Source organism: Capricornis sumatraensis, chromosome 2 (genome assembly GCF_032405125.1).
Source record: "Capricornis sumatraensis isolate serow.1 chromosome 2, serow.2, whole genome shotgun sequence".
Taxonomy (NCBI): Eukaryota; Metazoa; Chordata; class Mammalia; order Artiodactyla; family Bovidae; genus Capricornis; species Capricornis sumatraensis.
In genome coordinates, this window is record NC_091070.1 from 78,599,749 (window position 1) to 78,621,821 (window position 22,073).

At 44.7% G+C, this 22,073-nt stretch overlaps 2 protein-coding genes across 2 annotated transcripts in view; both read left to right on the top strand.

Moving 5' to 3' along the window:
* The window catches only part of LOC138073033 (T cell receptor alpha chain MC.7.G5-like), a 418,018-nt gene extending 409,605 nt beyond the window's left edge, over positions 1-8,413 (top strand). The window contains exons 5-8 of the mRNA XM_068964441.1: positions 434-487; positions 7,006-7,284; positions 7,859-7,933; positions 8,301-8,413. Of these exons, the coding sequence (XP_068820542.1) occupies positions 434-487; positions 7,006-7,284; positions 7,859-7,933; positions 8,301-8,413 (521 nt within the window). The remainder of the gene's footprint in view (positions 1-433; positions 488-7,005; positions 7,285-7,858; positions 7,934-8,300) is intronic.
* The window catches only part of LOC138073034 (T cell receptor alpha chain MC.7.G5-like), a 570,790-nt gene that overhangs the window by 473,475 nt on the left and 75,242 nt on the right, over positions 1-22,073 (top strand). The gene's annotated exons all lie outside the window — the stretch shown is intronic.

Here is a 22,073-nt window from a genome sequence, read left to right on the forward strand (position 1 = left end):
AGGAAGATCCCCTGGAGGAGGGCATGGCAACCCACTCCAGAATTCTTGCCTGGAGAATCCCATGGACAGAGGAATTTAGCAGCCTATAGTTCATGGGGTTGCAAAGAGTTGGACATGACTGAAGCAACTTAGCATACCCTCATGCACTCTATGACCAATAGCCCACCGTTTTTGCTCCAGACTGGAAATTGTTTTTCAATATCTCTTATTCAGACCACAAATTCAGACTATAACATGGCAAAAGTCTAGATTTCTATTTGACACAGGAATCACTTCCTGCTTTGTCCTGAAGGGTAGCTCCCAAGTCAGAGGAAGAAAGAGGTTAAGCAGATGAGACAGAAAATCTCATCCAATGACTGTCACATGACTTGGCAACGGGGGCCAGGGTTGCGGTAAGGAAAAGGCAAGGCAGTTTTTAGACTGGGTTTATCAGCTGTGCAGAATCCACTAATATTTGGCAAAGGAACCTATCTGAACGTGGAACCAAGTAAGTGACTCGGTTTTCTTCTTCTTCTTTTTCCTCTTTTGACCACTGTATCTGTCAACTATCTTTGTTAAATATTTTCCCAATTCATCAGTTTAGGAAACACTTCTCAGGTTGTTGAAAGTCCCTCCAGCAAGTGATTTAGCAAGGGATGGTGGAGGAGCAGGGACTGAGCTTCTGACAAAATCCAGGGTGGGAGTGCATTATAGTAGTCTTCTTGGTCCACTCTCCATCCCGGAGTGTCTTTGTGGCCTTCCCTCTACCTGACTACCCTTAGAGAACCAGCTTACTTAACACCCATGCGTTCGCCATTTACAGATCTGGGCCATGACCAGACCTGTATTACAGCACATCTAATAAATGTGAGTGGCAAGCATGTTAGGCCAAGAATTGAAAGACTGAGTTCTAATCCTTCTTTTTGACCAGTTCTGTGACTTAACTTCACAGTACTTGAGTTTCCCTCTAGCTGATTCAAATGATTTCCAAGGTGTCTTCCAGCTTAGCACACTAAGATCCTGAATATCAGCCAGACCAATTCTAAGGGACAATATATATATTAGGAAAAGAAAGAAAGTCCAGTGATGTGAATGTCTTATGATCCAGTGGAAATTCTGAGATTTAATGAAAAATGACGCTGAAAACAGAGTCCAAACTCTGTCTGTATGCTCATTACTTAGCCTTTGTGTGGCCAAGGAATTTTGGCAAGTGGCAGCTGAAGCTCCTTTCAGTCCTGTCATCTATTACTCTGGTTCAATGGATGAAAACTGGGGTCTAGAGACCTAAAAGTCAGACACAGCTCAGTCACCATCTTAACTGCTCTTTAGTTCCAATGACTTCATCTGTAAGACAGATCTAATAATACCAGCTCATGGAGCTTGTTACGATAGTGTTTGTTGAGGTAGTGTAAGCACAAGCCATCTGGAAGTAGTAAAATACTTATAGAAATGGCAGACATCTGAGAGTATTGGGATCTTTTTAAAAGACTCCCAGTCTTTTGCAGAAATGACTTTTGGTCTAGCCATCACATCCTTCCAACTCTAACTAAGGCATAGTCCTTTCTGATTGACCTGAAACTTACAGCTGTGTTTCTGCTGAAAATAGCCACTTGACATTCTCAGCAAAACCAAATTAATTCCTTTCTCTCTGTGAAAATATGATTGTGAAGCAAGATCTTGGGGTAAGAGATGACAGGTTGATGACAGTAAACCCTGGGACTTCCCTAAATGCCAACATTCAGAAGATAACACACATCAAAGAAGCTGCCAAAATGAAAGGCTTAGATCTCAGAAATACTTGTAGAGCTCTATGTATCCAGCTAACCCATCCACTTCCAAACAGATGAGCTAGGCAGGGAGAAAATAGGTAGTGAGGTTTTGGGTCATGATGTCTGAAATGGTGTACTGATAACACAACTCGTCTTTGGAAATGAGACTCTACTCATCATGGAACCGAGTGAGTTATGCATTTCATTTAGTGTGTATATTCCCTTGGAATCGTGGTGCAGTCCTGTATAAGCAGAGCTTCTTGAGAAGTTAGGAGGTTCTAAATTGGAAATCCATTGTCATTGCTGTTGTTGCTGTAAAGAGTCAACATAAAACTGGAGAATAAAATCATTAGATCTCTCTTAAGAAAATATTCTATGTATACTTGGAAACTCTCTTCTGAGGATTAGTATTGATAAGTCTTCTGCAACTGCTTAAATAAAGCCCTGGTCAGCCTTTGGCCCCTGGTCAGGGACTGGGACTAGGGAAAAGGCAAGCTCTGGATCTTTAGAGTCTTTCCACTGTTTAAGAGGGAAAAGAGTCATGGTCACAGCATAGGGAGAGGGAAGGTCAGAAGAAGAAAAATATTATTAAAGAAGGAGTTACCGCAAAAGCGCCTTCTCTGCCTCAGATGTCAGTAATGAATCTGCCCTTGTCTCTTTTTTTTGCTGAGAACTTGCATTAAATCATCATGCCTGGCTCACACTAAATTATTTCCAAGGTCCCATCCTTGTTTCGGTCTGCTCAGAACTGTTTTGTGCTCACCTCCCTTGTTGCCCCTGAATCTGAGGATTCTATAAAAGGTCAGGAGTCTACACCAAAAGTACAAAAACAGCCCCCAACTTCAGGACAATAGGGAAGTAGAGGGCTCTCCTAGGGATACTATCCATGGGCAGTCTGTTCCAGTGTTTGGAAATCCAGGGGCCATATTCATGTAGTTTGGCTAGCTGCCAACCATCAGTCACTGGAACCAGTCCCAAGAACAACAGTCTCTGAGAAGCTTTCCAGAATGCCAAGGCCAATGGGGCATTGGTTAGAGTCTGATTTTACTTATTTCAGAGGCAATAAAGAATTGGAGAAATGTACATGAACATGAGGAGGCAATCTGACAATCCTGAAAGGGACTGGTAGTGTCAACGTGGTCTCTGCCTCTCAGAGGGTAATATAAACATACAGGCGTTCTTGATTGCCTCGAGCTTCCAGGGAAATAGTGGAATTTGGTGAGTTTTCTTATCTTTGAGGAGAGGGAGACTAGAGCAATGAAAAGGAGGAAAAACAGAATCACATTGTAACTGATTGCAGTCTGATTGATGCTGGGCAAATTGCATCTGAGCAAAAAGTACTGTGTTTCATTTTCCCTTTAAATCATTTCCACTTGAAATTCAGAGTTATCTGCAGTGTTAGAATCAAATCTCTGAGGCTATGCCTTTGGGAGTCCTAAGAAAGAAGGAAAGAGATGAAATCAAAGCTTAGACCCTCTGCCGAGATGCTGACCTGTGCTGTCCAATGATATCCCAATTGCTTCTCCAGTTTTCTCTTCCTGCAGTGATTGACTATAATATGATGATATGAGGCTCAGGTAGGGGGTTTAAGAATTTCGAATCAAGCTCCCAATCCTTAAAGTTTTGACAGCAAAGAATGGTCCTTCCTTTTGGCCTAGCTCTAACCCTGGACTCTTGATTTTTTGGTGATAAGACAAAGTAATCTCTAGGGTTTTAAGTTCTGTTTCACATGATTACTCTGTCCTCTTGAAGCTTGTATCTGGATCCAGAGTCAAGAGAAATTATAAAACAAAAATAAGCAATCCAAAGCAAGCTTTGGTTTCCCTGACCTGTGTCCATGACACACAGCACCACTGGGTTCCTCTGTCAGCTACCAATTTCTTGTTCAACCCTCGGGTCCTTAGAAAGTCTTTCCATGGGCTCAGGGAATTAGAAAGTAGATTTGTTGTTACTGTGAAACTCAGTCTGAGTGATGGGGGAGAAATTAGTTTCTAATCAAAAAGCAGGATTGTGACCCAAGAGAAGGGAAACAGAATATGAGAAAAAGAGCTGTGCCTAAAACTCTTCTCGGCCTAACATTCATTGCAAGAAACGTCAATATGCAGTGCCCCATTCCTACTCCCAAGCTAGTGTGTTCTCAGCGAGTCCTTCCATTGACGGGTGTTAAATCTTCCATCTTGGAGGCAGCTACTGGTCTCCTGTCACCCTCTTCTGCTCTGTCTCAGCCCTGTCCCCTGTCCCAGTGCTCCTGGGCTGGGGGTTTCATGCTCACCTCCTTACCCAGCAGCTACACTACTCTTAGCTTCAAAGGGAACTGGGACTCGGTGTGCTCAGCCCCCTGATTTCACCAAGTGCAGCTTTGTAGCTCTCTGAGCATGGGCTGTCTAGGCTGGAGCCTGAGCTGCAGAGGCAGGACACATGCTCTAGCCCAGGCCCCAGGGCCGGCCCCAGGCTGGTTACTTGTCAGGCAGTGTCGCAATGTGCTCCTGGGACACCCGGCAGATGTTTTTTGGAGCTGGCACCAAACTCTTCGTGGAGCCCCGTAAGTTGATTTTTTTTTTCCATACATTTCTAGGGATAAGTTGACTCCTGGGACTAAGCTTGCCATCCAGTTTGTGGTACATGAGAAAGTATAACTAGGAGATGGAGTGGTACAGATGTGGAGTGGGGCACAGTAAAGACACTAGGCTGAGTAGCAAAGTAGCTCTGTAACTATTATTACTAAAAAAAATAAAATTATTTCTGAAAAGAGAGCAGCCCAGAAAGCACAGAGAAATCTAGTAGAAGAATTATACTGATATGTTGCAATACCAGATGCAGGAGGGGCAGAGGCCCAAATTCTCCAGGTGGTTGCTTCATCCTTGCACATCGCTTTGGCTAAGCTGACTACTGTGTATGTCTTTGTGCCACCTGAAAAATGTCCTGCAGCTGGAAGACTTAGGAGAGAGATGGTTAACCTGGTGAGAGTAATTAGGTAGAGCAAACTTATATTTCAGTGTTCAAGTTAAAGGCCATCTTGGCAGAGATCTTTGGAATTGTGAGTGACATCTGTTATCAATGTTTCAATGCTTAGGGAACCTATAAGGTACTCTATAAGAATCTAAAACATAGATGATTTCTAAGTTTATAAATTAAGGAAGACTGTTCAGAGAAGGTATACACTTCTTTTTGTATGTTTACCAGCACATAACCTTAGCATTAGATAGTACTCATATAAAAAGAAAGTCTGAAAATAACAATTGCCCAAACAAATAGCACTTTGAAACACGTGCCGAAATGTAGTTATATTTGTGGACCAAGAAGAAAGATTGGAAATTCTCAAAAGACAAGCAATTACATCTTTAAATTTTAGACTACAATGTAGTGCAAATTTTACACAACTTCAAATTTATATTTGGTTTAGGCCTAATATAAAATAGACTGGGTTACATGTGACAACATGTTTTATAAAAACCTAAATTTATATTAAGTTTAGGCCTAATATAAAATAGACTGGGTTACATGTGACAACTATATTGAATGCATTCTATTTTTTTAGAAAGGTTCGTTTCAGTCACATAGCCTTTTTTTTAGTTACCATGATACTAAAGAATGAGTTAAACCCTTTACCTTCAAACAACTGTTTTGAACAGATAGACGTTAATTTAGAAAGAGGATCTGAGAAAAATGTTTTTTCAACCAAATGCATCATGCTCTATCTGAAATACTAACAGCTTCAGAGCTCAATATCCTGAGTGTATGACCTTCTTCAGACATCTGTCTTGTTGGTTATATCAAATTGTTCAAATTATTCAAGCCAGGCCTCTCCATCCCAGAGTGATTATTAACAACTGCCTTTGAATTTAAATTTTTAAATCCCAAGCAAGGCTTAATTTTCCAACTAAATCAGACTAGGATTGGATCATATTTTTAAGTAACGAAGAAAATAGGAATGTCTGGGCTTTGGTTTTTAATGGACTAGTTTTCTTTCTCTATCACTCATAGCTCCCTTGAAAATCAACCAGATTCATCTCACCAAATCAGTATTGTGAGCAAGAAATGCCACAGTTCTGAAGGGAGATGACTGAGCAGAATGTGTGGTTTCCAAGCCGTTACTGCTGGGTTTATCAGTGTCGGTTATCAGTGGCTTCAGCTATGCCGGGGAGACAAAACAATGAAGCTTTTCTCCTTTTAGGTTCCAGGAGAGCTCTTTGAAAAATCCCCAACACCCTCCCCACACACACACACCTCTAATTTTAAGGAAAGAAAAAGATGCATACACAGAGTAGCAGATAAATGATTGTCCAAGATGAGGCATGAAAGGAGAGAAGGCCAGGAGGAGACCCAACTATTGTAACCCATATCCCACAGCTCCTCTTAGAACAAAACAAGAAGAAATGGGCTTAAGCTGGTTTCATGCTCGTAAGGACTTCTGAGAGTGATAGTTATTATTCTCTGATTAAAAACTCAAGAGAAACTCTAGGGTAGTCCCTTACAAGAGAACAAGAGTTCACCAGAAGGCAGAGAGATGGACCACTTAACTTTAGCAGATCCCTTCCAGCCCAAAAAATAGGAATGACACCCTGAAGTAATGTCAGCACTAATATCTGCAGAGTGTTGGAAACACTATGGAGCCCTTTGCAGACTCTGCTTTGATCTCACTCCAAGGGTTCATGAATTTAAAATAAACCAACTACAGCACAACTTAAGCTTGGTGCTCTGTGATGACCTGGAGGGGTGGGATGGTGGGCAGGTGGGAGTAGGGGGGTTGAGAGGGAAGCTAAGAGGGAGGGGGATATATGTATACTTATAGCTAGTTCAAATTATTGTACAGTAGAAACTAACACAAATTTGTAAAGCAGTTATACTCCAATTTAAAAAAAAATTTTAATAAATGAAAATGGAGGATATTCAGAAATTAAATAAAGGTACTGATTCAGATAGATATTTAGCCTAACTCAACCGTCCAGGGGATCGACTAATAAAACATAGATAATTGAAACTCAGTTGACCTAGACACTTCTTTGTGTTTGTCATTGTCTACTCTATTCCCAGTCATATCTCTTCGCACCTCCTAACCAGGAGTCAAACTGCCTGCCCTTCATTTCTGCTTCCCTTGGTCATCCTTTCATGGAGATGCTAACAAGTTCAGGTCACTAACAGGATGCAGGAAAGTCTGGATTGCGGTGTTTGGCCCCAGGGAAACTGAGGGAAACAGCATTGTTCAACTCCCACATGTGGATAATCATCTCACAAAATAAACTGATTATATTTGCAGAAAGTCAACCTGCTGCCAGCCCATCTGTTTTTGTCATGAAAAATGAGACAACCGTCGCTTGTTTGGTGAAGGAGTTCTACCCCAAAGATGTAACTATAAGTCTGCAATCATCCAAGAAAATAATAGAATATGAGCCTGCTATTGTCGTCTCACCTGGGGGGAGGTACAGTGCTGTCAAGCTTGGTCGGTATGGAGATCCCGATTCAGTGACATGTTCGGTTGAACACAACAAAAAAACCTGGCACTCTTCTGACTTTGAACCAAAGAAAGACATTTCAGGTAGGTCCTATCTGGCCTCAAGGGGCTGGGGTTGTGGGGAAGAAAAATTGAGGGAAAGAGAAATTGGAGATGTAAACTCTTGACAGATCACATTCAATATGGCATCATGCTGGAAATAAGACTTAGGTTCAGATTTAAGAATTAAGCTTAATTCCCATCCTTGAACAGGAATTAAACTTGTTACATCTCTGAGCTGGAATCTAGGATAAAATCCATCTTATTTCATCCCCACCTCTCCTCTTCACCAAACTCTGTCTCCTTCATACTAAAGACTCTAGGATTGAACATTCATGTGGGATCTGATCTAGTGTGAGTGCCCCAAGCAAGGGCTGCCCAGCTTATCTTGGTGTTCATTATCCCAGTTCTTCTAGAGGCATACCTGGATGTTGGCTTCATGGCCTACTGGGAAAAAAACCTCAAGACAGGAAGCATGCTGACTGTGTCAATAGCTGTAGGACCTTAACCAAGTCCACTCCTTAGTTTACTTACTTAAAGTCACCTCCAGTTCTAAAACCTGAAAGCCCTTGAGCCTCTCAGTTGTCATTGTAACCCTGACCACTACTGTTTGTTCCAGAAACAACTCCAAAACCGAAGGAATCTGAAAACACCACAGAAATTCAAGTTCCAGCGACCTGCTATGAGCCCCAAGGTTAGTTGAAGCCAAAGGGCCAACTTCAGAATTGAGGTTAAAGCAAACTCTCTCATTGTCAGATGGGGCCCCAAATTATTCTGTTTCAAAAGAAAACAAAAACCATACTTGAGTCCAGTTGGCTCCCTCCAACTCTTCAAGCAGAGTCTTCCTGACTATAGGAATGGGTTTTCCCAAAGCTTGCTTTGCTAACTGTGAACAGCACCTTCAGGTCTGTGAAGGCTGTCTGGCACCACGCTGGGCTTCAGACCAGGAAGAATGATGGTGATGCGGGGCAGGCTGGTGTCGGTGCTGTAAGCCAATACCTGGCAGGAAATTTAGTCTCTTGCTAAGTGAGCGAACCATCTTCACTCTCATTCATCCGCAGCGCAACCTGGGAAGGTGAACATGATGTCCCTCTCGGTGCTGGGGCTCCGAATGCTGTTTGCCAAGAGTGTCGCCATCAATTTTCTCTTTACTGCCAAGTTATTTTTCTTTTAAGGTAAGAACTAGCTGCTTCTTATTCCTAACTCCACCCAAACTAGGCTACACATGGAAGAAAGGAGTTTAGGACTGATAAGAAGCGTTGGGAAAGGAAAAAACACATAGAGACATATTGCGATTCAATAAGGTGGGCCTTTCTTGATACTTAGCATTACATTCTGCCTCCTGTTGGCCTCTTATTTCAAGCCAGACTCAAAATTCATGTAATATAATGTAATACCAGTCAATAATCCTTACCTCCAACTGAGGAGCTAGAAAAACTGGACCTAAAGAGGAAAAATCTTTTTCTTTATTGCTATTTTTGTGTATATGGCCAAAGGACCATGGGCTTTTTGAGAGACCATCAGTAAAGGCTCACTTGAAGAATATTCATGGAAGCAGAACTTGTCTTTGCCAGACAAAGGTGATGCCAGTTCTTGATCCCTAGTCACAGGACTCGATGTGTCGACCAGCCTATCTTTGGGATGAACCTGCACCCCTATTCTTAGTGAACAGCTCACTAGTAACCACTCAGGATGCATGCAAATTGAGGATGAGATGTGAATTATTTGCCTATTACTTGCATTCCCTCTTCTGGTTATCTTGTTATTGTTGTTCCGTCGCTAAGTCATGTCCGACTCTTTGAGACTCCAAGGACTGTAGCACGCCCCACTTGCCTGTCCTTCACTATCTCCTGGAGTTTGCTCAAACTCATGTCCATTGAATCAATGATGTTATCTAACCATCTCATCCTCTGCCGCCACTTTCTTCTCTTGCCCTCAATCTTTCCCAGCATCAGGGTCTTTTCCAATGAATTAGCTCTTCGCATCAGGTGGCCTAAGTATCTTAGACATGAAATTTGAACCAGAACTTAGCTTTGCCTATAAAGCTCCTTCTCCAGTGCCCCCAAACACCCCTCAGTCCCAGCTCCTGATCTAAGAACAGTCCTAGACTTAGTGTGTTGGACTTACCCAACCTAGCCTGCAAGCATCCTCAGTCATTCCCCAACAGGTGAGGGTTTTACCAGCCGTCCCAAGGACATAGGCCAAATGGCTACATGAAAAGGACCTTCTGACCTCAGCAGGAATCAGAAGCACTAGATTTTCACTCCAGCTTTGTCGCTAACTCACTACAATACCTGAGCCAGTTTTCTTCACCCTGTTGGACCTGGGTTATCACATCTGTAATACAAAGGAGTGAAAAATAACTAAGGAGAGCAGATGGGTTTTATGACTGGTGCCAACACTGATAAACTGGTAGTGACTAGCTGAACGATCACCATGTGTAGAAGGGAACTGTGCCAGGATAGGTTAGTGATGTCTGCAGTGGTACAGCCGCAGCAAGTACTGACCATCCCCATGACTGCTACGATTCCTTCCAGCACTGAAGGTCTATGATTCTATAGCTCTGACAGTTTTCCTTCATTTGCAGGCTGACTGGCATGAGAAGGCTGCATTCCCTGAAAGAAACCAAAAGCCTACAGAGAAGCTATCTCCTAGGCTTTCAACTTTTTGGTGATTCAAGTTGACCCATCCCAGCCTTGCTTAAATGGCTGCTCCCCAAACTGGTTTTCCTTTAAGGGCAACAAACCCAGCTTATCCTTCAGCCTGATGAAAGACAGAAGTCCTGGGGCGTGGGGGCTTATGGCCCCAACTGTTTTATATGCTGCTTTATAAAGGGATAAGAGATATGAAGGTATATAGGACTCATTTTTTCCCCTATGACTGACATACTTTGAAAGTGGTCTTTTGTTCCTTTGACTTTCTTTGCCTCCAGAACTAGAAAGTGGGATCCATCCGGTTCCCAGCTCCATCCTGCAAGAGGCAAAATAGATCCTGGGGAAAGGAGAGCTGGTGTCCTTCTACCTAAATGTAAAAGCCTCTGCTCAACCCAGCACTAGATTTCCCCAAACTAGCGTTCTCATCCACAAAGGCACTTTCTGCTTTCCCTAGTACCTGAGAAACAAAACAACGCTCGATTTCCTAATACTCTCCGTGTAGGCAATGGGGTTTCTAGAGTCTCATCTAAACACTCTCAGAGCTATTAGCAGAGATCAGAGTAAAATGCAGAGGAAATGTGCTTTCCTCAACTTAACAAACGTGAATTATTGCAAGTTCCAGGCACTGTGCTGAGAGTGTAAAAATAAGTAAGACATGGGTCTTGCTTTCAAGCAACTCACTGTGCAAGTATTTTCGGAGGGAGGGATAGGAGTGAGTCCCCAGTATTTCCCTGTAAAACCAGAGTCTTCCTGACCCCTTGCCAGCCCATCTGTGCATGGGGAATCTGAGGGCATTGGACCTTTGGTGTTGATGGCTTTCTGCCATTCTTCTTTGTCTCTGTTGCGTTTATTAAAGTGCATTATATGTACCTTGCTTCTGGCTTTATTTATTGTGGGCCACTGCAGGGGGAAGTGGGGGGCTGTGAATTCTCTAATAGTCAGACAAAAACCAAACTGAGCTCATAGGTCACACCACAGCTTCCGGGGCCCCTAGCCCAGCCCTGGGTTTCCTGCTGTTGTTGCCGCGGCTGCTAGAGCAACAGCAGCGCCCCTCCCCGCATGTGGCCACTGCCCTCTTCTCCTCTCACCTCAGCAAGGCCAGCTTAATCCCTTTGCAGGAACACAGGTAGCAGAGGCCTAGAAACCCAGCACTGCGGGTGCCTCAGCACCTATGTGGGGTGTCAGCTGGGGACTTGTGAGGTTACAAGTGAAAGAGCAAAGCTCACCTACCACTCCCCCGCCTTTGCCATCTGCAGACTGCCACATCAGGTCCTCACACCCCAAACCAAAGAAAACAGGCAGCTGCATTCTGAGTCAGTGAGTTTAGGACAATCTAGATGGATAAGCCAGGTCTATCCTGGGAAAAACCACTAGAAGATTGCACACATCTTCACCTCATGGGCATCAAGAATGCCTGTTTCCAAAATATGTGCATCTGTTACCTTGGGCCATTCTTAGAATATTTCTCTGAAGTTGCTAAAAACTAAAAGATCATAGACTCATTTTGCAGATGGAAAAAAAAAATGTCCCTCAAAAAGTTGTGTACCTTGTCTGAAGTCATTCAGTGGGGCAGGGATATTTCTGGGAGCAGAACCAAGTTATCAGGGGTGCCAACTCCAAGTTCAAACAGTCCTGCACTTAGCATATGAATGAGCCACCCACTGGCCCACTTTGATCATCAGCAAAAGGCAACCTAGCATTTTATAGGACTATGAATTTCTTCCACCCAAAGGACCCTCCAGAAAAGATTTAAGGCTGGAGCCAGAGGGGACTGTGGCTGCCTTCAGGTGTGGGGACCTTGCTACCATGGATTATAGGTTTCCAGAGCTTTCACATGAGGAATCTTAAGTCCCACAAGGACCCGAAAGGAGTTTACAGAGAAGTATTACACACACTTAGTAGGTGGCAGGACAGAAGCCCCAGAGGCTGAGTCATTTGCCTAAAAAACTCTGGCTCCCTCACCCACGTTCTTTCCTTCCCTCTCTATAGTGACTACTCTCCACTTGGCTGTGCTCAAGCCCAGACAAACTGCTGCCCAAGCTGCCTACTGCTACAGCCTCCTAGGGCACAGCTGCATGGGGAACCTTGGCTCAGTCATTAACCAGCCCCGTGATCTTCTGATTGTCCCTCACTTCTCTGGGCTTTTCCTGTAAAATAACGTCTAATGCTTCTACCAGGGCTTCCCTAGTGGCTCAGCCATAAACAATCTGCCTGCAATGCAGGAGGCTGGTTCAATCCCTGGGTCAGGAAGTCCCCTGGAGAAGAAATGGCAACCCGCTCCAGTATTCTTGCCTGGAGAATTCCATGGTCAGATGGCAACCCACTCCAGTATTCTTGCCTGGAGAATTCCATGGATGAAGGAGTCTGGTGGGCCACAATCCATGGGGTCACAAAAGAGTCTGAAACAACTTAGCAACTCAACCACCACCACCAAGACTTCTACTATTTCTAAGATTACACGTAATAACTCCAATAGCTGTATTAAGGCAGAAACATCAGTAGTAGAGGAAGGAGGGGTGTAATCCCAGGGCTGTGGGTGTATCTATTTTTGACATCACATCTTAGTTTTGCCTGGAGGTAATTCTCTCCCCTGGGGATGCCACTGAGCTCCAAACTCAGGAACTTTGAAGCTGGGATTCTGGTTTTCACAGACAGCTTTCTGGGAATATCTCAGTGCTCTTTGGTGAAAGGAAAATATTCTCCAGACAAAGTAAAAAGGAAGTACCCAAGAACATCCCAGAGAAATAAGGTGACTGCTCAAGAAGACGTGCTTGAAAGGTAAACTGCGGAAATCTTTTAAAAGTAAATAACTTTGTGTCCAATTTGAATCTTAAAAGGGAAACAGTCCAATTCCAACAATGGATAAATGATGGAGATAAAATAAACACACTTCCCATGGGCTCTCTTTAGACTGGTCCCCCACCCACCCCATCTGGCTATCTGCCCAGGGCACACAGCACATCCCTATCAAGCCCTTCTCTGTATCAGGCACAACCCAGGCACCAGGGTCCCTCAGACAGGCAGTCTCCCTTCCCCACCACAGGTACCAGGGCAGCAACGGCCCTCTATGAAGTGGAGCGACATCTCCTCCATTGGAAGTCGGGGTGATCCCCCGCAAGTGACCAGGCTTTTCGTATTTAGCAGACACGTTAGGGCACCTCCCAAGGCCAGACTGGACCACAGAATGACAGGGAAGAAGGATGCCATGTTCAAGGACATGAGCTGCCCAGAGAAGCAGCTCTGCCAGGCTGTGCCCAGGGGTTTGTGTGCAGACTTCCTGGGCGCCTGCATCACCGTGGGAGCTCCAAAGCACAGTAGTAAGTGGCAGTGTCTTCAGGCCTCACAGACGAGATCACCAAGTGGAAGGTTTTGCGGCTCACGCTATGCTGCACAGTAAATCTACCCCGAGCAAAATCCGCATCACGGGATCTAGTGTTGTCCCTGTACAGGACAAACTGGAAGACAGCATCTGGCGTCTTTCGGTACCAGTATAAGTCTGGATTTGAATATGTGGTTTGGAAGGTGCACTGCAGTGTCACCTCTCGGCCACTCGCCACTCTCTGCTCCAAGGAGCTCTGGGTCACTTGGTTACACAGCACGCCCTTGTCTGTGAAGAGAAAAAATAAGGAAACAGTGAAGTGCTTCGTTCTGCAGGTCCTGGGTCCAGCACAGGCCCACCCAGGGGAACTCAGTGGGCAGAGGCAGGGGAAGGACACAGAGAGGAAAATTAAAGGCAGAAAATAACTGGAAAATCTAGTGTGAATGGGAAAGAGCCCAAGCCTTGGAAAATCAGAAACAGGGAAACGGATGATAGAATAAGTGGGACAAACAGTGAGCACACTTACAGAAAAGCAAAAGGCTGAAGCCCACAGGGAAAAACATCTTCTTTTTATATCAAGGAGGAGAATATACATCAACCCAGGCTCCTTAAACCTCTGAGACCGTCTCTGGGGCTTCTGAAGAGAAGGAGATGGGAGGGACATGAAGGGAGTGGAACAGCCCTGACGGTCACGTGCCTGAATTAGCTGTAACTCTCTGGGGCACATAACGTCGTTGTTGTTGTTTTTGTAGTCCTCAACCCTTTTGAACTAATCCTTTTGTAAAAACAATGAAAATGAATTAGTTTTTGAAAAAGGAAAAGAATAGAAACTACAAGCCCAATGATCACATACTTCGATATCAAATTGCCCTGCATGCTACACGCTCAGTTGCTTTGGTCATGTCCAGCTCTCTGCGACCCTGTGCACTGTAGTCCCCCAGGCTGCTCTGTCCGTGGGGTTTTCCAGGAAAGAACACCGGAGTGGGTTGCTATGCCTTCCTCCAAGGGATCTTCCTGACCCAGGATTCGAACCCACGTCTCCTCCCTCTCCTACACTGCAGGCAGATTCTTTGGCCACTGAGCCATCGGGGAAGCTCTAAAACTGGCTTCTGGCCCATTTCCACACCCTCTGGTCACAGACTGGGTACCGGTCCAGCATTGCACTTTGCCTAGCACCGTCACACAGGGCGGGCACAGCTGACCATGCCTGCGGCGCTCGGTCCACGGAAGAAATGAATGGGGACCTAGTGTTACATCTTTGCGTAATGAGAAAAGGAAGAGGGTTGGATAAGGTCATTTCTAAAATCTGCTCTAGGGACTTCCCTGCTGGTCCAGTGGCTAAGACTCCATGCTCCCAATAGCGGAGGGGCTTGGGTCTGATCGCTGGTTCAGGGAACTAGAGCCCACGTGCCACAACTAAGGAACCTGCCTGCTGCAATGAAGACAGAAGATTCCGCATGCTGCGACTAAGACCCAATGCAGCCAAAGAAATAAATATTTTTTAATAGATAGAATCTGCTCTAGCCCTGAATTCTAGAACTCTTATTTCTTTTGCTGTTATTGTTGTTTACTTATTTCTATATAAGTTTTTAATGTTATACTCTGTTCACGATTATTACAAAATATTGAACTCCTCTATTTCTTTTTCCCCCAGTTTTATTTTTTCTTTCTTTTTAATTTTTTAAATTCTGAAAGTGTGATAAAGTTACCAGAGACTTGGAAAATACAGAACAAAATAGCATATAGCTCCACTCTACATTACAATTATTTTCTTAAGTAGCTAAATTAAGATTTTTAGTTGGAGTTTCAGTATCAAACTCTCAAAAATGAATAGAATGAATATACAGAAAAGCAGAAGGATCGATTTCTGATGGATCAGGAAGGCTGCAATTCTGAGATCATTCTTTCACTTCCCGCAGTCTGATTTTCATCTCTCCTGCAGCACACACTTGGCCCCAGCTGGAAAATTCTCCCCTGCAGCAGCGCTTCCCAGTGGGTGAGCTGCCGTGAGTAGGTTACAAGGCTGCTGAGATAGTGCTCACAGTGGACACTTGGGCCTGGGGCAACTGGAGCCTCCTGGGTCAGCCCTTCCTGGCCACACTCAAGTATGAATATTATCTTCTGTATAAGCCAAGACATGACAACTTCTGGGAGGCACTGCCCTAAAAGAACAGATGACCAACTTGCTCCCCTAAACCTGGGAGTATTTCTAGGAGTACTCTGGAGTCCCTCTGTTTCCCTGTCCCCCACCTTCAATTCATCAGGAAGGCCTGTCAGCTCCACCAAGAGGTGTGTCTCCAAGTGCCTCCACTTCTCTCCACCCCCATCCCTTCCGGCCAATACCACCCTCTCTTGTCTGGCCCATGGCAGTAACCCCCCAACTAGTCCCCTTGACTCTGTTCTTCCCCTGGACAATCCCTCTCCAGGTCTTCATAAAATGTAAATCTAATGGTGTCAGGGAGGCTTCCTATCCTGGCCTGTGACCCACTGAACATGGTGGGACCACTGCTGTCTGCCAGCCTCCTCGCGTGCCCTCTCCTACACCCATCACTGCCCTTCAGCTGCTGTGGCTTTTCTTCTGCTCCCTCTCTGCCTCTCTCTTCCGGCTGCCTGAAACTCTGCTTCCAGTTTTTTACCAGTCTCAGCTCTGAGAGTCTCTCCCTGGCAAATAAATTAGTCACTCGCTTGGGGACCCAGTTCAGTTCAGTTCAGTTCAGTCACTCAGTCGTGTCTGACTCTTTGCAACCCCATGAACCACAGCACGCCAGGCCTCACTGTCCATCACCAACACCTGGAGTCCACCCAAACCCATGTCCATTGAGTCGGTGATGCCATCCAACCATCTCATCCTCTGTCATCCCCTTCTCCTCCCGCCATCAATCTTTCCCAGCATCAGGGTCTTTTCCAATGAGTCAGCTCCTCACATCAGGTGGCCAAAGTATTGGAGTTTCAGCTTCTACATCAGTCCTTCCAATGAACACCCAGGACTGATCTCCTTTAGGATGGACTGGTTGAATCTCCTTGCAGTCCAAGGGATTCGCAAGAGTCTTCTCCAACACCACAGTTCAAAAGCATCAGTTCTTCGGAGTTCAGCTTTCTTTATAGTCCAACTCTCACATCCATACGTGACCACTGGAAAAACCATAGCCTTGACTAGACGGAACTTTGTTGGCAAAGTAATGTCTCTGCTTTTTAATATGCTGTCTAGCTTGGTCATAACTTTCCTTCCAAGAGTAGGCGTCTTTTACTTTCATGGCTGCAATCACCATCCGCAGTGATTTTTGGAGCCTAGAAAAATAAAGTCAGCCACTGTTTCCACTGTTTCCCCATCTATTTGCCATGAAGTGATGGGACCGGATGCCATGCTCTTAGTTTTCTGAATGTTGAGCTTTAAGCCAACTTTTTCACTCTCCTCTTTCCCAGAGTCACCCTCAATTTCATCTGTCTTATTTTCACATCTCATCAGTCACTATATTTGACATCACTGGGCTTATACATGCTTATTATTTGTATTTCCCTTCTCACCCTGTATGGGCTTCCCTGATAGCTCAGTTGGTAAAGAATCTGCCTGCAAAGCTGAAGACCCCAGTTTGATTCCTGGGCCAGGAAGATCCGCTGGAGAAGGGATAGGCTACCCACTCCAGTATTCTTGGGCTTTCCTGGTGGCTCAGCTGGTGATGAATCTGCCTACAATGAGGGAGACCAGGCTTTGATCCCTGGGTTGGGGAGATACCCTAGAGAAGGGAAATGCTACCCACTCCAGTACTCTGGCCTGGAAAACTCCATGGACTGTATAGATGGGGTCACAAAGAGTCAGACACGACTGAGCGACTTTCACTTTCATTTCCATCACTCTGTGTACATACACAGATATGATGAGTCCTAGCCCCTAGGACTGTGTCTGCCATGCATCTGGCAATCAACAAATATTTGTGAACAACAGAATATAACTTTCTCCACTTAAAAACTCACCATTGGCATGGATAAGTTTGCCAGATTATTTTTATTGAAGTATAGTTGATTTACAGTGTTGTATTCGTTTCTGGTGTGATTGTTATTTATATGTATATATATTCTTTTTCATATTCTTTTCCATTATGGATTATTACAGGATATTGAGTATAGTTCCCTGTGGTATACAGTAGGACCTTGTTGTTTATCTATTTCATATGTAGTACTTTACATAGTATTTGTTTTTCTCTTTCTAACTTACTTCACTCAGTATGATAATCCATAGATCCATCTATGTTGCTGAAAATGGCATTATTTCATTCTTTTTTTCTGGCTGAGTAGTATTCCTTTGTGTGTATATACCACATTTTCATTATCCATTTATCTCTTGATGAACATTTAGGTTACCTCCATATCTTGACTATTTTACATAGTAAAGATGCCAGATTTAACAAATAAAAATACAGGACACTCAGCTAAGTTTACATTTCAAATGAACAACAATAAAAATTTTTAGTAATAATTGGGGTTTCCGTGGTAGCTCAGCTAGTAAAGAATCTACCTGCAATGCAGGACCCCTGGATTTGATCCCTGAGTTGGGAAGATCTCCTGGAGAAGGAAAAGGCTACCCACTCCAGTACTCTGGCCTGGAGAATTCCATGGACTGTATAGTCCATGGGGTTACAAAGAGTCAGACACGACTGAGCAACTTTCACTAGTAATAATTGGGAGATGTCATATTTAGGATATATTTATTCTAAAAAGATACTCATTGTTTTTCTATATTCAAATTTCACTGGACATTTTTCATTTTATCTGGATATCCTAGTCATGAAGACCACCAAAAGCATATCCCAGAAAGTCTGAAACCCCAGTGTGAGCATCCCCAGGCCTCCGGATGTGGAAGAGGGAGGTTCAGCAACCTGGTTGCTTTGTTTGATCAGCGCCACCAGGCTTGCACTGCCCCCTGCAGGTAGGTCTCCCTCTCAAAGGCACCAGCCCCTCTGAGAGGGAAGGCCACTTCCAGCTTCTGGCTCTGAGATAGTCACAGGCTCTGGCGGCCCCCACTCAGTCTTTGGGAGTCTGTCCCTGTTCTAAAGGTGGTGCCAAGCATGATTTTGTGAGAACTGAGTGTTCCCTTCCTGACCTAGGCAATATCAGTTCAGTTCAGTCGCTCAGTCATGTCCATCTCTCTGCGACCCCATGAACTGCAGCACGCCAGGCCTCCCTGTCCATCACCAACTTCCAGAGTTCACTCAGACTCACTCACGTCCATCGAGTCAGTGATGCCATCCAGCCATCTCATCCTCTGTCGTCCCCTTCTCCTCCTGCATCAGAGTCTTTTCCAATGAGTCAACTCTTCGCATGAGGTGGCCAAAGTACTGGAGTTTCAGCTTTAGCATCATTCCTAGGCAATATAACAGTTTACAAATTAAACTGCTGCTCCTCTTCTGACAGCCCAACCTCAGTTACATCTGCCCACTCGCGAGAACAGAGGAGAGGGCTTCAGAGACCCTCACTCACCTGCCCTCTCCCTAAGCCTTCACACTGAGATCTTCTCAGGGTGGCACAATCATAAAACAACCCCCTCCCCACCATGGTGTCCTTCCATCATTCCTTGAGAGGCCACTTTAACCAAGGCACTTCTCAGAACAGAGTATCATGGTTAAGGAGCAGGGCTCTGGATCCACACTACTTGGGTTCCTATCAGCTCCAGCATCTACTTGTTGTGAGAGCTTAAACACAACCTGACTCCTCCTCAAGCCTCAGTTTCTCCATCAATAAAATGGAGATGAAAATAATAATAGCTTTTTCACAGGACTGCTGGAAAATTAAATGAAATAACACAAGCAATACACCCAGCAAGTGATCTAAGAATGCTAGTCATTGCTGTTGCTATTGTCATTTTTGTGAAATAGACTGATGAATAAACTCGAGAGCTTGAGCCTCATCAGAAACGTTCAGACATAAGATGCTGAGTAAATCTAAAAAATAAAGTGAAATCACGCCAAAAAATTTTAAAAACCACGCTGTACCAATCGATGGCAAATAAAAAAGAGACTCTCATCTTTCATTTCTGTCACTGCTGTAAGTATGTCATAGAGCTCTGTGATCCCCTAAGACCTGAGCCAGCTATGCTTATCCCAAACCCCTAAGAGCACCGGGAGTATGAAGTGAATCTGCTAGCTCACTGCCCTATGTCTTCCGAAGGTTTCAACAGGCTTGTTCATAGGAGACCACAATGTACACAAGAGAGTGACCCCCAAAGTTTAGAGCGAAGAGAGCCTCAAGATTTAATGATCTACTACGGACACATTGCCCTTGAACTTTCCTGCCCCATCTCCCTTAAACCTGTGGGTGTCTGCATCTGAGACCAGGCAGGGATGGACTGCCTTTCTTTAACCCAAAATCACCACTCAACAGAGGCCTTTGGACCTGACAGGGCCCCAGGAATTTGATAAACAAGCCACTCTTGTCCCAGGCTTCGATTTGATCACTCCTGCTGCTAAGTCACTTCAGTCCTGTCCGACTCTGTGCGACCCCATAGACGGCAGCCCACCAGGCTCCCCCGTCCCTGGGATCCTCCAGGCAAGAACACTGGAGTGGGTTGCCATTTCCTTCTCCAATGCATGGAAGTGAAAAGTGAAAGTGAAGTCGCTCAGTCGTGTCTGACCCTCAGCGACCCCATGGACTGCAGCCTACCAGGCTCCTCCGTCCATGGGATTTTCCAGGCAAGAGTACTGGAGTGGGGTGCCATTCTACACTAGCTCAAAAAAGGGGGCATTTTCCTCCCAGCTTCCTTTGAGGAGGGCAGCTTTGTTTTTTACCTTATAGCGCCCTCTGCTGTTCTAATTAGCCCATCTCCATAAGTAGGTCATACTGGAAGTTGGCAGAAAAGAGGTCAAGGGAGGAAAATATTCTTTGTTCAGAACTTAGTCAAAGTTGCTGCTTCTGTTCCCCGATCCCCTTTCAACCCTGACACTGGCTGCTGCTTCTCTGTTGGTCCATCCTCCCGCAGTCACTCAGAGCACTGTCTTCAAGGACATGAGACAGCACCCCACGAGGGTACATGGGACATTTCCCTACCAAACAAAAGCCTAGTGCAACAGCGAAGGACACAGGGAAATGTCTTTGAATGGACATGGACAAACACATCGCCTTTTTAATGAAAGAACAGAAATGTGATTCAAAGGAAAAGCTTAGAAACATCTGACTGTGTGATGATGGGAGTGAGTGGTCTAGTGGGAGGGTTTCTGCATCATTTTCTTCCTGTGGCCCATTCCATTCCAGGACCCCCAGGACAGACCTGGGCGGATGGATAAGAGGAAGCATGCCAGGAAAGGACTGCGGTCCAGCAGACGTCCTCTACCCCCAGGACCTCCGTTTGGGGGGAAGATCTTGCTGAAGGCTCTTTGGGCCAGAGCAAGTACGAAGAATGCTACCATGGTTTGCTGCCCAAGGCTTGTGTTTGAAGGAAAGCTGTGAGGAGGAAGCGATACTCCGTGGTATTACTGTCATCACCTCTGCAGCAGCCTATGGAAGGAACAGTCTTGGTCCAACCAGGTCAGTGATATCTTTTGTGATGGGGCTATGAGGGACCTGGCCTGACCCAGACCCAAGCACATCTCTCAAGGCTTTTGTAGGATCTTCTCTCCAATTATCCCCCAGGCATGGAGGGCAAGCAGGTGATATCTCAATTACCAAGGGCTAGCAATTGGTAATAGTTATCTGGAGCACAGTTTTAAGAAGGATTGTGAACTATATGTAAAATAGATAAGCAACAAGGATTTATTGTATAGCAGAGGGGAATATATTCAATATCTTGGAATAACCTATGATGAAAAATCAGAGATATAGCTAATATATATTTATATACTAATAAATATATATATAACTGAATCACTTTGTCATACACCTGAAACTAACATAATATTTTAAATCAACTACACTTCAATTTTTTTAAAAAAGGACTGAGGCTGCATCTAGACCCAGGGAGCAGAGTGATGTGTCTATTAGCAATACCTGCCATGGGAGCAGGCACAGGAGGTAACACCACGTAGCTTTGTGTTTGCCACTATCCCTGCTTAGATGTCAGTCCTGGTAATGAATCCCGCAGAGAAAGACTAATCAGAGGCAACTCTCTGTTGGATTATCCTTTTGGTAAAGGGCAAATTTCTAAATCTCTGCTTTTCCCTTGGCTTCCCTGAGACCTCACGGGCCATTTCCTCCACTATCAATTGCTGTTGCCTGCAGCCTAAGAAATAAAATTTTAAAAATGAATTAAGATGCTCTATATCTCTCTTTAAAATTTTAAACCCTGTGCCAAAGCCAAACATCTCCCTTGAGTCACTTATCCACTGCTTAACAGAGATAATCATACCCAGGCTAGCTAGGAGAGCCCCGGGGATAGGGACTGCCAAGAGAAGGTCCCTGTTCTCCTGAATCGCAGGAAGGAAGAAGGCAGGAATGGGACTTAGGTGTTCTGATTTCTAGCCCCATCTCTGTCTCTATCTACTGATGTGGCCTTAAGCAACTTTATCCCTCAGGGCTTGGGCTTCCTCATCCTCTGCTTGGCCCCAGCAGCTGCTAAGTTCCCTTCCAGGTCTTGCACTTTAGGAAGCTAATGTATGAAGCTGAGAGCTGAACTAAGAGAATTATCGGTTTATATTTCCCTGTACGTATGCTTAAACTCTGCCATGCCCAGCAAGCGAGGAAAGCAAAGCATGCTTCTTCACTGGGGGGGAGCATCATTTCTTGATTGAGTATGTGTGTGACTCATCAGAACCTGGAGGTTTGTGCCCTTATGCCAACTTGGAATCCAGTTATTATTGCATCTGGGAGGAAGAAAGTGCTGAAAACAGTCTTTGCAGGGAGGGGGGTGGAAACAAGCATTAATTTGGCAAGAAAAA